We start from the raw sequence: 15,716 nt of genomic DNA, 5'->3' as shown, positions 1-15,716 counted from the left end.
ACGTTCTTCCTTAACCACGCGAGTGCCTCTTCTTTCCTGTCTCACAGCAAATGCGCCAGAAGAGCAAGCAGCAAGCCAAAATCGAAGCCACGCAGAAGCTCGAACAGGTGAAGAACGAGCAGCAGCAGCAGCAGCAGTTTGGCGCGCAGCCCCCCGTGGCCCCGTCCGGCTCGGACACGCCGAGCAGCGGCATACAGAGCCCCCTGACCCCCCAGCCTGGCAACGGGAACGCGTCTCCTGCGCAGGCGTTCCATAAGGACCTGTTTGCGAAGCAGCTCCCCAGCGCCCCCTCGTCCGCGTCGTCAGACGACGTGTTCGTGAAACCGCAGGCTCCTCCCCCGGCTGCAGCCCCGGCCCGAGGCCCCCCCGTCCAGGAGAGTCTGTCACAGCCTCAGACCTGTCAGCCCCCCTCACCACAGGTGTTTTCAGCTGGGTCCGCTCACTCCCGGCCACCCTCCCCAGTGGATCCTTATGCAAAAATGGTGGGGACTCCGAGACCACCTCCTGGGGGCCACGGGTTTTCCAGAAGAAATTCCGCTGCCCTGGTGGAAAACTGTGCTCCTCTGCCCCCAGTCCCCAGGCCTGCTCCGGTGAGTGAGGCCACGGCAAATAGGCCGTCCCCAGTCAGAGACTTCTGTGCTTCCTCCACGGCAAATGGTGACCCCTATGCAAAGCCTCCAGACACGCCCAGACCTACGATGACCGACCAGTTTCCCAAGCCCTCGGGCCTCCCCCGGTCTCCGGTGGTTGCCGAGCAGACTGCAAAAGGCCCTCTAGCAGCTGGCACCAGCGATCACTTCAGCAAACCGTCTCCCAGGGCAGATGTGTTTCAGAGACAGCGGATTCCTGACCCGTATGCACGGCCCTTGCTGACACCCGCACCTCCCGACAGTGGCCCTGGGCCCTTTAAGGCTCCGATGCAGCCCCCTCCACCTTCCCAGGATCCCTATGGGCAGGTGTCGCAGGCACCAAGGCGACTGTCTGTGGACCCTTATGAGAGGCCTGCGTTCGCACCGAGACCTGGAGATAACTTTTCTCACAGCCAGTCAAGTGGCCCATACAGCCAGCCTCCCCTGACCCCACATCCGGCAACAAATGAGTCTTTGGCCCATTCCTCAAGGGCTTTTTCCCAGCCTGGAACCATGTCAAGGCCGACATCTCAGGACCCGTATTCCCAGCCCCCAGGGACTCCACGCCCTGTTGTAGATGCTTACCCCCAACCCTCGGGAACATCTCGCTCCAACCCAGACCCCTACTCTCAACCTCCTGGAACTCCCCGGCCCACCACGATTGACCCCTACAGTCAGCAGCCACCAACCCCAAGGCCGCCTACACAAGCAGACTTGTTTGTGCCGCCGGCCGCTAACCAGAGGCATTCGGACCCCTATGCGCATCCCCCTGGAACACCAAGACCTTACTCTCAGCCACCAGCAGCACCAAGGCCAAGGATTTCAGAGGGTTTTCCTAGGTCCTCAATGACAAGACCGGTCCTCATGCCAAATCAGGATCCTTTCCTGCAAGCAGCACAAAATCGAGGAGCAGCTTTATCTGGTCCGTTGATAAGGCCACCTGATACATGTTCCCCAAGTCCTAGGCCACCTGGACCTAGTCTTTCAGAAACTTTCAGCCGAGTTTCCCCGTCTGCTACTCGGGATGCGTATGATCAGCCTCCAATGACTCCAAGAACTCAGTCTGACTCTTTTGGAACAAGTCAAGTTGCCCATGATGTTGGTCAGTCAAGGCCTGGATCAGAGGGGAGCTTCGGTGCGCCTTCAAACTCTCCAATGAGTTCTCAGAGCCAACAATTTTCCAGCGTCTCCCACCTTCCTGGACCTGTACCAACTTCCGGGGTCACTGAGACACAGAGTACCGTAAACATGTCACAAGCAGATACAGAGAAATTGAGACAGGTAAAAACACGTTGTATCTTCATAGATGTTTTAAGTGTGTCATTGCGGAAACCTAGGCATTTCATCAAGCTGAGTAATTTCTACACAGATGTTAAAGTTTATCTTCTTATTCTGTGGAATTTGTTCTGCAAAGAAGAAAAATGAAATTGGTAAAATTATAATACAATTGAATTTGATTTATTCTGCATCTGATGTTTGGTTGTCATGAATTTGTTCAAAAATTTGAATTTTTGATCTTCATGACTCTTAAATGTGAAAGCTTTCAGTTTTGTGATACTTGTGTGGCAAGGAAAAAAAAAGTACCCAAATTATTACTTTGTTTTTATAATCTGTTGAGTAGTTAAGTATGACTCGTGTTTTATCCAATACTTTGAACGTTGAGATATTTTAAGCATTTTTCGCAGTCACGTTTTGGAAGTATTAAGACTTAAGCCATTCGTTCATTATCAGAAATCCCAGGGATCTTCGTTTCTTTCCATCCAGCGGCAGAAGTTACGTGAAATCATTCTCCAGCAGCAACAGCAGAAGAAGATGGCAGGTCGGCAGGAGAAAGGGTCCCAGGATGCAGTAGCGGGGCCTCTTCCAGCGCCCCTGCAGCACTGGCAGCCGGACAGCATCAGCCAGGCTTTTGCTAGGGCTCCGCCCCCCTATCCCGGGAGCATCAGATCTCCTGTTGTCCCTCCTCTGGGACCTAGATACGCAGTTTTCCCAAAAGATCCACGCGGACCCTATCCTCCTGATGTTACTGGTATGGGGATGCGACCTCACGGATTTAGGTAATGCTTTCAGTTTCATGCCAGCTTTGAATTACTAGATGGAAATAGACAAATGAAGTTACTCTTAAGAGGCTGTTACTCCTTTTCACTTTGCGATTTCCTTTGAGGTATAATCAGTGTTATTTTCCACTAATGGGAGGTCATGGATTTTTCTTTTTGTAACCTCTGAGAACTCTACAGACTCTAGAAACATTCCCTTGGTTATTAAGCATTGGCTGAATTAGGGTTACGTTACGGCCGGAGTGATGTAGTTTATCACACCAGTCAGACCTCTAAGATGTCACTACCACATTCTGTGAAAGCCTCCTGTGATGTGATGAGTGAGTATTGTCCTGTCCCCGAATTTTCCCTTCTAACTTCCGTTGTAAATAATTGTGGCGATTTCCAAATTGATGGGATGTTTTCCTTTAGGAACTTTTCTCGGTGAGAGAGAGTTGTAAAACTAGTGGTTTTGTTTGTTTGTTTGTTTGTTTGTTTGTTTGAAGTGGCTGGTAGAAAGGTTGGAGCCAAACATGTTAAAATAGAGTGTTCCTGAGGATGTGCTGTTAGTTTTGTCACATGTGGTTTTTAGTCTAATACCTACCGCCATGTTACAGTCTTATCCTTACGTTCCTTTTTTCTTCCTCAGTTATACCTGTTGCTCTGCTTTATATTTACTTCTAATTTACCTTTAGTTCTTTCTAGAGTGAGCTACAGTGTAAATGATAAAAATAGTCCTAGGATGCCCAGGCAGCTCAGTCGGTTGAGCGTCCAGCTTCGGCTCAGGTCATGATCTCACAGTTTGCAAGTTCGAGCCCCGCATCGGGCTCTGTGCTGACAGCTCAGAGCCTGGAGCCTGCTTCGGTTTCTGTGTCTCCCTCCCTCCCTCCCTCCCTCTTTCTCTCTGTCTCTCTGCCCCTCCCCTGTTTACGCTCTGTCCTCTCTCCTTCAAAAATAAATGTTAAAAAAAAATAGTCCTACAATTTATTCATCTACTAAATTTTTACACGTTGTACCTGTCATTGTTTATCTCTTAATGACTCTGTAGTCGTTCCTCTCAAGCACATAGATCAGTCTATCCAGTCATCATACCTGTGCCTTTGTCTTCTCAAGGACAGAAGGCCTGTAAGCCGCCTTCAAGCATCCCCCCCGGTCAGCCTGCTCCTTGCAGCCTCCATAAATATAGAAAAAGGAGAAGACTCTTACTCCACTGCAATAGTATTAAGCTTCTTTCTAAACAATTGATTCCATCTGCTTGGCAGCAGGTTATGTTGTCTTAGATCATATGCCTTTAGAGCTCAGAGATGGTGTACGTTATAGGGTATTTAGCAAGAATTACTTGCACATAGATACTTTATAAGTGCTTTCTAACGGTGCCAGTTTTGTTTTGCTAAGTCGTTATATTGGGTATCATTAATTTTGCATTTGATTTTAATCTAGAGTTTTTCCTTTTTAACCCAACTGTAAATTCAACATGATACTTAATAATAACAATTTACTTCTTCTACTTCTTCTAATTCTTTTTTTTTTTTTTTTTTTTTTTTTTTTAAGATTTGGATTTCCAGGAGGTAGTCATGGTACCCTGTCAAGTCAGGAACGCTTCCTTGCACCTCCTCAGCAAATACAGGGGTCTGGAGCTCCTCCACAGCTGAGAAGATCGATGTCTGTAGACATGCCGAGGCCTTTAAATAACTCGCAAATGAATAACCCAGTTGGCCTCCCTCAGCATTTTCCACCACAGAGTCTGCCGGTTCAGCAGCATAACATACTGGGTCAAGCTTTTATTGAACTGAGGCACAGGGCGCCCGACGGAAGGCCGCGGCTGCCCTTCACTGCTCCTCCCGGCAGTGTTCTAGAGGCACCTTCTCATCCAAGACATGGAAACTTCATTCCCCGGCCAGACTTTCCAGGCCCTAGACACGCAGAGCCCTTGAGACGACCTTCTCAAGGTCTGCCAACCCAGCTACCTTTGCATCCAAATTTGGAACAAGTGCCACCATCGCAGCAAGACCAAAGCCATCCCGCCCATTCATCTTCTATGGTCATGAGGTCCCTGAGTCATCCCTTAGGTGGTGAATTCCCAGAGGCCTCTTTGTCAACATCTACACCAGCTGAAACAGCATCTGATAATTTACAGATAACCACCCAGTCTTCTGATGGTCTTGAAGAAAAACTCGATACTGATGACCCATCTGTAAAGGAACTAGATGTTAAAGACCTCGAGGGAGTGGAAGTCAAAGACTTGGATGATGAAGATCTCGAAAATTTAAATCTAGACACAGAGGACGGCAAGGGAGATGAATTGGACACTTTAGGTAATTTGGAAACTAATGACCCCAACCTGGATGACCTCTTAAGGTCAGGAGAATTTGATATCATTGCGTACACGGATCCAGAACTTGACCTAGGAGATAAGAAAAGCATGTTTAATGAGGAACTAGACCTTAATGTTCCCATCGATGATAAGATAGATAATCAGTGTGGGTCTGTTGAGCCAAAAATGAAGGAGCAGGAAGACAAGACTGTGGTTCCTTCTGATAAACCTTCTCCGTGGAAAAAATCCACTGGTACCAGTGAGATAAAAACAGAAGTACTGTCTCCGGATTCTAAAGGGGAAGGCAGATGTGAAAGTGAGAAAAGCAATGAGAGTAAAGACCACGTCGGCACCCCCAGCTCACAGGCTTCAGCTCACACAGATGTCAGTGACGGAGAAAAGGCTGTCCCGCAGCCCTGCGACACGGATCTACTGGAGAAGAGACCCCCCCGAGAAGCCACTGGCTCCACCCCAGGTGTCCACGGCTCCACGCAGCTGCCTGCGGAAGACGTGATAAACTCTTGCGGCATAACCGCATCAACTCCGGTTCTCTCGAGTTTACTTGCTAATGAAAAATCTGATAACTCAGACGTCAGGCCCCTGGGGTCCCCGCCACCCACGCTGCCAGCCTCACCATCCGGTCACGTGTCAAGTTTGCCGCCTCCTTTAATGACACCGCCCGGGCACATGTTGGATAGTACCATGAATTCTAACGTGCCAGTAGTCTCTAGGGTAAACCATACTTTTCCTCAGGGCCTGCAGGTAAATCCAGGATTCATTCAAGGCCAGTCACCAGTTAATCACGGTTTTGGGACCGGAAAACCTGCAAATCAAACTGTGCCTCTCACGAGCCAGTCTGGACCCCAGCAGCTGATGATCCCTCCCACGTTAGCCCAGCAGAGTAGAGAGAGGCCCCTCCTTCTGGAGGAACAGCCTCTGCTTCTGCAGGACCTTCTGGATCAAGAGAGGCAGGAGCAGCAGCAGCAAAGACAGATGCAAGCTATGATTCGCCAGCGGGCAGAGCCGTTTTTCCCTAACATCGGTAGGAATGCCCTTGGCTTTTGTAGTCATGGCTGTGGGCGTCAGGGTGGCATGCGGTAAGCTTCCGGGATTTCGGTGTTAAAATGACACGTGGACCAGAGCAGCGAGAGTCCTGTGTTTGTTCCTCCTTCCGCTTTAAGATGAAAGCAGTTAAAGAGTGTTAGGTTCCTCCCAGGAATCAAGAGATTCAAAGCTCTGGGTTTCAGACCTCACTTCTCTTTCTTACGGTACGGTTTAACAGAAGTGGCAGGCATCTTCTTGCTTCCCATGTATTCTGAGTCACTGAAAGATGAATTTCAAGAAATTACGATAGAAATAGACTTACCACTGTCCTTGGTGTACGACAAGTGCTTGGCAAAGTTTGGTCACATAAAGTTCTTTAACTTATTTCCAATACCTTATGAATTTGAAAACAGCCAAAGCCCGTAAAACATCCGAGTGCGTCCAATAGTAAGAATTTGTAATCGAGGCACACGTGTCAAAGGAACGCTTTGTTCTAAACAGTAAGATTGACGTTCTGTCCTATAGACCTTACCCATCTTGTCCTATTGGGAGGGGATCCAGTTTTCATTTACATGCAAAGAAGTCTTCTTTTCAGTAGGTCTGTCCTTATTGCCAAGCTGCACCCTCAAGAAACAGACATGTTTTACTTTTCAAAGTGATAACCAGTTTGGTGGCATTCTTAGTATTGGAAATAACCGCAGCTTCTTGTTCATGATGCTGCATTACTAAGGAAGCCGTTCTGATTAGCCTGGCAGAAGTTTGGATGAAAAGGAGTTGCATTGCTTTAGATGATTGCCATCGTCTCCCTTAAATGTGGCAGACTTCTTGTTCTGATTTTTGCGCGACTCACATATTGGAGCATTATCCAATTATGGATTGCTGAGATGAGATTAAATTCAGGATAAGGTTATTAGCATTTCATAATTCCTCACCTGGTACGAAAAGCTGTAATAGTGATTATTATGAGGATTATGAGTCTATAGATGACATGATGTTTGTGATAGTTACTTTATCTCTTAGTGTTACTTGAACCAAGTACTATGAAATAAGTAACTTTGAAATATTTCTTCTTTAGATTTTGATGCAATTACAGACCCTATAATGAAAGCCAAAATGGTGGCCCTAAAAGGCATAAATAAAGTAATGGCACAAAACAATATGGGCATGCCACCCATGGTTATGAACAGGTAGGTGAAGATGTTTCTCATTTCTATTGTGCTTCAAGAAGTACGTGAATTATTACTAGTTCCTAGAAAAAGCATGTAGTAACTAAAAAAAGTTATATATCCCGGGAATGAACACTAGATACTTACATTGGTTGTAAGGTCAGCTGGGTGTGATCGAGTGTAAAATGCTATACAAATGTAAGGATTTAATTTCCATTAGTTTTATGGTAGACGTAATAAAACATCAGAGGATGGTTGGAAGGTTGACTTAATCAGGAAAGCTGGTGGATTTAGGAGTGTGTTCTTTCAAGTACCTGTAGTTAATCTAACTAAAAGCTGCTTCGGACAGAGAGTCTTTCAACCTAAATTGATGAAGATGAGAAGATACACAAGACGATAGAGAGAAAGCTGTTCTGTTGAGAAAAGAAGATAGTTTACTTAAGTCTGTGACTATTTTGTATTCCATCCAACGAACAATGCAGAGAAAAATGTGGGACATTTCAGAAAAGATCCTGAGTGGTTAAGGCAACGGTGAATTTGTTTCTAAAATAAAATGTCCCCAAACTGAATTTGAGTCAGAAAAAAAATCTCAAGGGGACAGTTGAAAGTTAGTGGTTAGAGAATTAGTCTTTTCACTGCTACCAGAAAAATGGCAATTCTGCATTAAAGAAGACTGTAAGAGTTGTTAGACTCTGGATTTCTGAAATTGGTGTGTTTATGCTCCCCAAGGTGGATTAAATAACCATTGAGCAGTCTTTCTTAAGTTTTGATTATGGACTACTATCAGAATTATGTGGTAGTTGTTTTTTTTTTTTTAATTTTTTTTTTTAACGTTTATTTATTTTTGAGACAGAGACACACAGAGAGAGCATGAATGGGGGAGGGGCAGAGAGAGAGGGAGACACAGAATCAGAAGCAGGCTCCAGGCTCCGAACCGTCATCCCAGAGCCCGACGCGGGGCTCGAACCCACGGACCGCGAGATCGTGACCTGAGCTGAAGTCGGACGCTTAACCGACTGAGCCACCCAGGTGCCCCTGTGGTAGTTTTTTTTAAAAAGCGTAGGTTCATGTACTCACCTGCGGGTTTCCTGAATCAGAATATCTGAGGAGGGTGCTGGTGTGTCTTTTTTAGTGAACACCGTGGCTTACTCTTCTGTGTGTTGCGGTTGAGAACCTGTCAACAGAGTAGGCATGGAGCCTCAGTTTAGCCTAATTACCATGGTGAAGGACTTTTTTTAATAAAAAGGATTATGGGTGATTATGGAGTTGAATATAAAATCTGCATGAATTTAAGATCAACATGTTGTTTCAGGTAAATTGGGAATCCTTAAAGGTATAGTTCTTTTTCCATTGTTGAGATACTTTAGATATGGTCACGACACATTGTTGAGGTCAAAGGAGAATAGTAGTTCTAATGATTTTCATTATTGCACAGCATCTGTTACCACAATTTCTCTATTACAGAGGTTTTTAACTTTTTGTTACGACCATTTTTGACATTCCAGTGAAGCCTTTGAATTCTTTCTTGATGTTTTCTATGCAGAATCAAAAACGTAGTATTACAAGGAAATCAATTATATTTGAAATATAGTTACTTAAATTTAAAATTATGGTTTATATGCTTCTTAATGCATTAGTAAATTTAGCAACAGATCTGATAACTACCATAATTTTCAAGTATGTAATGATGAACATAAATGACCAATGAGGTGTGCACAGCAACTTTGATTATGAATATAAAGTGAGTTCGGTTGGTGACAAAGTCATGGTAGTGCTAAAAAGTACAGTTTGCTGCCTGTATCAAAATGGAAGGAAATGCTAAATTTCATTTAGCTCTTAATGTAAAACAGAGACCTCAAGTTGAAAAAAAAAGAAAAAAAAAAAGGAGCCTCGGAATTAGACCAGTGATCTCTCAGCATGGGTCCCTCTCCCAGTGAGAGACACAGTTAGGATTTCGAGTGTTGTTTGCTCTTGTTCTGAGTGCTTTGAAGAGGGGCTGAGGGTAGTCCCTCCGTCAACCAGAGTGCTGTTGACTGAGGCACACGGACAGTGAGTGATTATTTGGATCCAGAGATCATTCCAGATCAGGACTGTAATGGGGGCAGGGAGGTGACAGATAAATCAAAAACCTGAATAAAAAACTTAAAAAGCATACGTTCTAAATTGCAATGGTACGTAAGTACTGATGTACAATATTTGATATTATTATCAAATTATGCTGGCTGTATTAAAGCATTTGGTAACTCTCGAGGAAGTGTTTTCATTAAAGCGGTAATGTTTCTGTGAAGTTTTTATAGCTCTAATTAGCATAAGTCACATTTTGCCCAACAGTTTTAGCCTTACAAGACTTGTTCTTGGTCAATGACAAATTTTGATTTGCTTTAAAATTGAGAGACATCTTTTAGTTTGGAATACAAAATAGGCTATGGATTTTTTTTTTTATTGCAGAATAATTATGGACCAACAGTATCATATGAGTCTTAGGTGTACAACGTAGTGATTTGATATTTATATTATGAGATGGTTACCACGGAAAGCCTAGTTACCATCTGCCCCTGGACAGTGTCGCAGTGTTACTGACTGTATTCCCTCTGCATTACATTCCACCTCCTCCTTCCTTCCTTATTTTATAACTGGAAGGTTGTACCTCTTAATCGCCGTCACCTGTTGTGTGCATTGTCCCCCTCCGGGCAATGATCGGAACAAGAAATAATTTTCTAAGAATTTATGTCAGAAGTGCCTTCGCTACATTTTTTATCCGGAAGACGTGAATTAATTTTATTTTAAGGCACAGTGAGGCCTGTAATAGCGAGACCCCAGGAGCAGCCCGGTTGGCAGCTGGCATCTTTCCGCAGCCTCTTGGTGGTTGTGGTAGAGGTTACGTGATCTCCGCGTCTTCCTCTCACCGTGAGTGAAGTGGGAGCAGAAAGCGTCCCCACCTCACGACTGCACGGTGACGATTGAGTGGGGCTTTCGCACGTGTTTCTGACGCCGTTGCGCTTTCTCCCTGGAAGAAAACATGGTTACGCGCTTAAAAGCAGTTTTCAAAACAGATAAGAAGCAAAATGATTTTCGACCTAAACGCTCATCATGTTGACACTCAGTACTTCGTTTCCACAGGTTCCCCTTTATGGGCCAGTCGGTGACCGGGGCGCAAACCAGCGAAGGCCAGAGTCTCCTCCCGCAGGCGATGGCCCAGGTACTGCCGCTCGCGACCAGTGCCCGTAGCCGCCGCGTTTCCCTGTGTTTCTTACCGAACCCGACTCTCTAAGTCAGGCCACTTTTAGAAAGTAGTAGAAACCGTAAAACACTGCCAGAATATATTACTGGCTCAGCAGCACTAAAGACGTTTTGTTACTTTTTCAGGCAGAGACCACTTGAGGTTAAAAAATCGACAGTTTCTGAAAAGGACCTATATAGTTAAGAGTTAGGATGTCATTTGGAGGGAAACCAAATGCGTAGGGTTTGGGGTCTTGCTTTTGTTTACTTTGAACTCCACAAAAAAACCGTTTTCACATCCTACGTTTTGGAATTCATCCATGACATTTAAAATGTAAAACTGCTGCTATAAAGTAGAAAAATAATGATTATAATCCTTCTACTTAGCTATGGATAGTCATATTCTGTTTATTCCTTGGGATAATGTAGTTTTTTTAAGATACTTTACATTCGTAATAATCAGGTTTAACTGTCATATTTAAATGTTTAGTGTCAAGCAATGTCCAGAGGAGTAGAGCTGTTCATCACGAAATGAAGTGTCTTCTTCACTGATAGTTATTCAAGTATCTGCCTAGGGGGGAAAAGAAAGGGAAAAGCTACCTACTATACATGTCTTTTGAAATGTTCTTTTTTGCCGTGACATTTGTACTTTAGATTTACTATGCCGATAATACATTCTCTTCATTATTGAAGAAGAGAGAGGCACCATGTGATACAGTGGAAAAAGCATAGTCTTCATAGCGGAGTTAAAACTCTCAGTTCCGCTGTGAATGTACGGTACATCTTGGGCGAGTTCTTGAACCCCAGTTTTCGGATCGGTCAGATGTTTCACCACCTGCTTTGCAGTATGACACGGATTCATGAAGTTTTCTGGCTGCTGGTAACACTGACAGTTGTGACCTTGTCTGCAGCTCATGTCCAGCACCACTTGTAACAACTGAGTAAATGTTTTTCTCAGAGTTAATCTTATTTGTCAGATTGTTGCCAAGGAATCGTTAGGTTAATAACTATTCAGTCTCCCTGGAAGAAATAAGGCATTTGATTAGAAAATAAGACTAATGTTTTTAACTAGTGTATATTTGTTTTATTATTTGTGCATGTTAGAGACAGTGGTTTTTGTTTGTAAATAACTTTGTGTTACAGAGTGGAATTGAGTAAATCTGGAACCTGAATTTATGTCTTAATTGCAGAAAAAACTGGGTAGATTTCATCAAAAAGTGGAATTTTATGTGGATCTCTAGCTAAATACTAACAATATTTCATGTGCCCTAGTATTATATTTCTGATGAATAATCCCTTACCTCAAGCATAATTGTTTTTCAACTAAAATCTAGAAAATAGTTCAGAGATAGTTCTAAATTTTCAGAAATTAGGTTGTCCCCACAAAATTTATTCAATTTTTATAAAGATTGAAGCTTTAGAGATGTCTTAGGAAACTAAAGGGGTTTTCCCCCCCTTCCATTTCTTTTTCTTTCTTTTTCTTTTTCTATATCTTTTTTTTTTTTTTAAGTTTTTCCCCCTTTAACTGAAATGTGGAATAAACCTATTTGTAAATTTTACTTATTTTAGGATGGCAGTATAACACATCAGATTTCTAGGCCTAATCCTCCAAATTTTGGTCCAGGCTTTGTCAGTAAGTATAAATCTAATAAGTTATGTGTTCTCTGGGGATTGCTTGTTTGCGCTATTTTTGTGTTTTCTTAAAAAAAAAAAAAAAAATGGAATTAGTATAGGTGTGTTATTTTAAGTCTAAGTGCCCTCATCTTTAATGAAACATCACTGCCCTATTAGGCATCTTTTCCTGAAGGCATGTATTTTCGTTGCTTTTTTTCTCTGTGCATGAAGAATTATAGCTAGAGATAAGTATTTTAATACAGAAAAACCATCTTCCCCATTCTCTTCAATAATGTTGTTGTTTTTGTATATAGATCGGGCACTTTACAATCTGTAGAATTAAACCACTTCTCGTTCTCATGACTGTCTCCCTAAGTGACAAGGACACTAAATGGGAACAACAAAGGGAATATGCTTAGAAAAAAGTTGGGTTAGCAGCATGGTGTGAAGGTCAAGGTTGCAAGATGCCGTGGAACCCTTTCTAGTTATCTTCAGGGGTCCCAAGGTGGTTCAGGATAGTATTTAAAGTTCTCCCCAAACTGAACCTTTCTGAAATCTTCAGACTGTTTAGCTAACTTTTTTTTCACCATTATTTTTCATTTTGCTCACCTCTGCTCTCCTGGTTCCAGAAACCAGAAAGGCTTTCCTTGCGGTAGGTCTCATTCTACCAGAAGCAGAACTTCTGAAATCTTGTGAAAAAGCCTGTTCTTGAAAAATGCCCTTCAAATTTAGTAGACTAGATACCAAGTTCGTACGTGTACTGGAACTTCTGGGTTTAGGAACAAACCCAAAGTCTGACCTTTTGAAATTACCCCTGCATTAATCATAATTATAATTTGAATACATATTTGCATTAAAATCAAGTAAACTACAATAACCAACTGGCTTTTTCTGGCTTTATTGTGCCCATTGGCTTTGGTTGGATTCTTATTGTATGACAATATTCTGTTATCATTGATGTAATTTTTCGGCTAATGTCCTTCTTGGAATTGTATTTATTCATTTCTTTGTCTTATAGTGAGTCAAAAAGGTATATTTTGAATCTTAGTACCATAAGATGACTTTTTTTGTGTTTTTGGGATTTGGCATCAGTAACGTAAAGTGCCCTTAAAGAGTAAAGAAGGAATACAAAATGAAGAGAGTTAACTATTTGGGGAGATATTTATGACAGTCATAAAAGTAGAAAAGAGTTTATTTGGTTGATAATTATTCTATACCTTTGCTTATTTATAGAAGTATAGACTACAAAATTCATAAAAGTTACCAGTGGTTTTTAACTTACGGATTTCCTTTATAAAACGTAGGCTTCATGTCGGTCCCATCTAAAAGAGGTCAGGCTCCCTTCCCTAAAGTTTAGGGTATTTTTTCACTGTTAAGAAATAGGAAAAACCTTATAAACTTATGAAAATTAGCATGGGAAATGATACCTAATCCATGCTCTGGACCTTAATAATACGTACCTAACTTTGTTTCTTTGGAACATTTAAAAAAATGTCTTTAAAAAAACCCACAAATATTTAGCATTCTGTAAAGTTGAGTTAATGCAGCAAACATATATAACTTGACAGACAGTTTGGTATGTGGGTTAGAGAATTTCGTACTTCAATAGCAAGAAGTATTTCGTTAGATAAAAGTCTTGTGCTTTTTAAAGATTGGAGTTACAGTATTTCTAAGTATGAGATTAACACGTGTCCTAAAACCTGCATTCTTTGGTTTCCTCGAATAAATATTTTTCTAAAGTCTCCTATTTAATAGTTATATTATGGTCTAATACTTAGTATTATGTTTTCATACCACCTATTACACGGTCATGGTGAAACTGCATTTCCTTACAAAATGGATCTGTGTAACTTTCATATTGTGGGATTCTTTAGAAAATTAACACAGACGAATTTTTCATTTTTTCTTTAGATGATTCACAACGTAAACAGTATGAAGAATGGCTTCAGGAGACCCAACAGCTTCTTCAGATGCAGCAGAAATACCTTGAAGAACAAATTGGCGCGCACAGAAAGTCTAAGAAGGCCCTTTCCGCGAAACAACGTACCGCAAAGAAAGCAGGGCGGGAATTTCCAGAAGAGGATGCGGAACAACTCAAGCATGTTACGGAACAGCAGAGCATGGTTCAGAAACAGCTCGAACAGGTAGTTTGAAGCATTCTTGTGGTTCTCTTTCATGGGATGTTTTTCTTGTTTCTTCTCCATATCTTGGTCTTAAAGTACGTCGGTATATCTCGTGTAAATGAAAGACTCATTCCTCAGAAACGAAACCGTTTTGCTGTTACCTTCCATTGTAAACCAGATGTTTCTCAAAATGTTCATACTGAAATAACAATTATGCTTAAAAAGAAATAAAAATTTAAACTTTTTATTTAAAATAAAACAGTAGCGTTCAAAATGGGTTAAGAGCCCACTGCTAGCAATTACCCAAGTGAATTAAAAACTTAGGTTTACGTAAAAACCTATATACAAATACTAATAGCAGCTGTGTTAATAGTCACTAAAAACTGAGAACACTCAAGTATCCTGTAGTGATGAACAGTTGGACAAAATGTGGTATGTCCATACACTGGAATATTACACAGCAGTAAAGAAGAACAAACTTGATATAGAAGAACCTGGATGGATCTCAAGAGCCTTGTGCTGAGTGAAAGAAGCTAATCCAGGGAGATTATGTCCAGATTCCATTTACATAACACTCTGGAAATGACAAAATTACAGGATGGACGACAGTTTAGGGGGTGCCAGGGCTTAAGGGTGGGGGAAGGAGAGTTTGACGACAAAGGGGAGGCATGAGGGCATCTTCTAGGGTGACAGAACTCTTCTGTATCTTGATGGTGGCGATGGCTACAATAATCTCTGCGTGCGATAAAGTTCATAGGATTGTACACCAGAAAAGTCAGTTTTACTTTTATCAATTTAATTCTTTTTAATAAAATTGAAAAGTAATCCAGATGTTAATAGGAGAAAGAGTAGACTGACTTAATAAAAATCAGAGCGCTGTCAGTGTAGTGAACAGTCCGGTAAACACATTCACATACGTTGTCTTCTTTAACCTTGTCTACAACTTTTTGAGGAAGCTAGTATTGTCACCGTTTTACACGGGAAAAGTCTGGTGAGTCGTCACAGAGGTAGGTGACATGTTGGCTCCTAGCTGATTATTGGGTTAGGGATTTGGGGCCCAGATGTCTCGTCTGCAAGCTTTAGCTACCACAAGAATGTGCCAACAGTATGGTGATTGTAACATAATCCGTATTGTTTAAAATTAGGACAGTTCTAGAGCGGGAGGGGAGTTCTCTCAAAATTTACTCTGTGGGTCCGTGTTTATTGCAAGTGAAATTCTTACAACGATAGGTGTTTCTTACAAAGTATTTTCAGCGCTTTCATTGCCTTCTGGTGTCTTCCTATAAATTCCTTATGATGAGGGCCTAGCTTTTGCATATCCATGGCCAAATCCTATTGAGAAGCTAATACTGTACTTGGGAAATGAGACACGTCATCTGTTACTGTAGAGTTGCCAGCAGTCCAGTGTAATCTCGTTAAGATCAGCGATTGAGGATAATGTGTTGAAGAGTATTTTAAAATGTCATGGGAAAGGCACAGATGACCTCCTTTCTGTATTCCAGCTAATGCCCTAGGTACGTTCCATGTACTGCTGCCCCCCCCCCCCCCCCCCCCCCCCCCCCCCCCCCCCC

General features: G+C 42.4%; 1 protein-coding gene across 16 annotated transcripts in view; it reads left to right on the top strand.

The window, feature by feature from the left end:
- KMT2C (lysine methyltransferase 2C) overlaps positions 1-15,716 on the top strand; it is a 284,617-nt gene that overhangs the window by 239,668 nt on the left and 29,233 nt on the right. For 15 of the 16 annotated variants that reach the window (XM_049643093.1, XM_049643079.1, XM_049643080.1 and 12 more), the window contains 7 exons: positions 48-1,910; positions 2,394-2,686; positions 4,217-6,021; positions 7,099-7,210; positions 10,310-10,388; positions 11,978-12,041; positions 13,934-14,166. In XM_049643093.1, the coding sequence (XP_049499050.1) occupies positions 48-1,910; positions 2,394-2,686; positions 4,217-6,021; positions 7,099-7,210; positions 10,310-10,388; positions 11,978-12,041; positions 13,934-14,166 (4,449 nt within the window). The remainder of the gene's footprint in view (positions 1-47; positions 1,911-2,393; positions 2,687-4,216; positions 6,022-7,098; positions 7,211-10,309; positions 10,389-11,977; positions 12,042-13,933; positions 14,167-15,716) is intronic. The other variant, XM_049643095.1, reaches the window with a different exon arrangement.

Source organism: Panthera uncia, chromosome A2 (genome assembly GCF_023721935.1).
Source record: "Panthera uncia isolate 11264 chromosome A2, Puncia_PCG_1.0, whole genome shotgun sequence".
Lineage (NCBI taxonomy): Eukaryota > Metazoa > Chordata > Mammalia > Carnivora > Felidae > Panthera > Panthera uncia.
The sequence above is the reverse complement of the archived record's forward strand: the minus strand, read 5'-3'. Positions and strand labels throughout refer to the sequence as shown.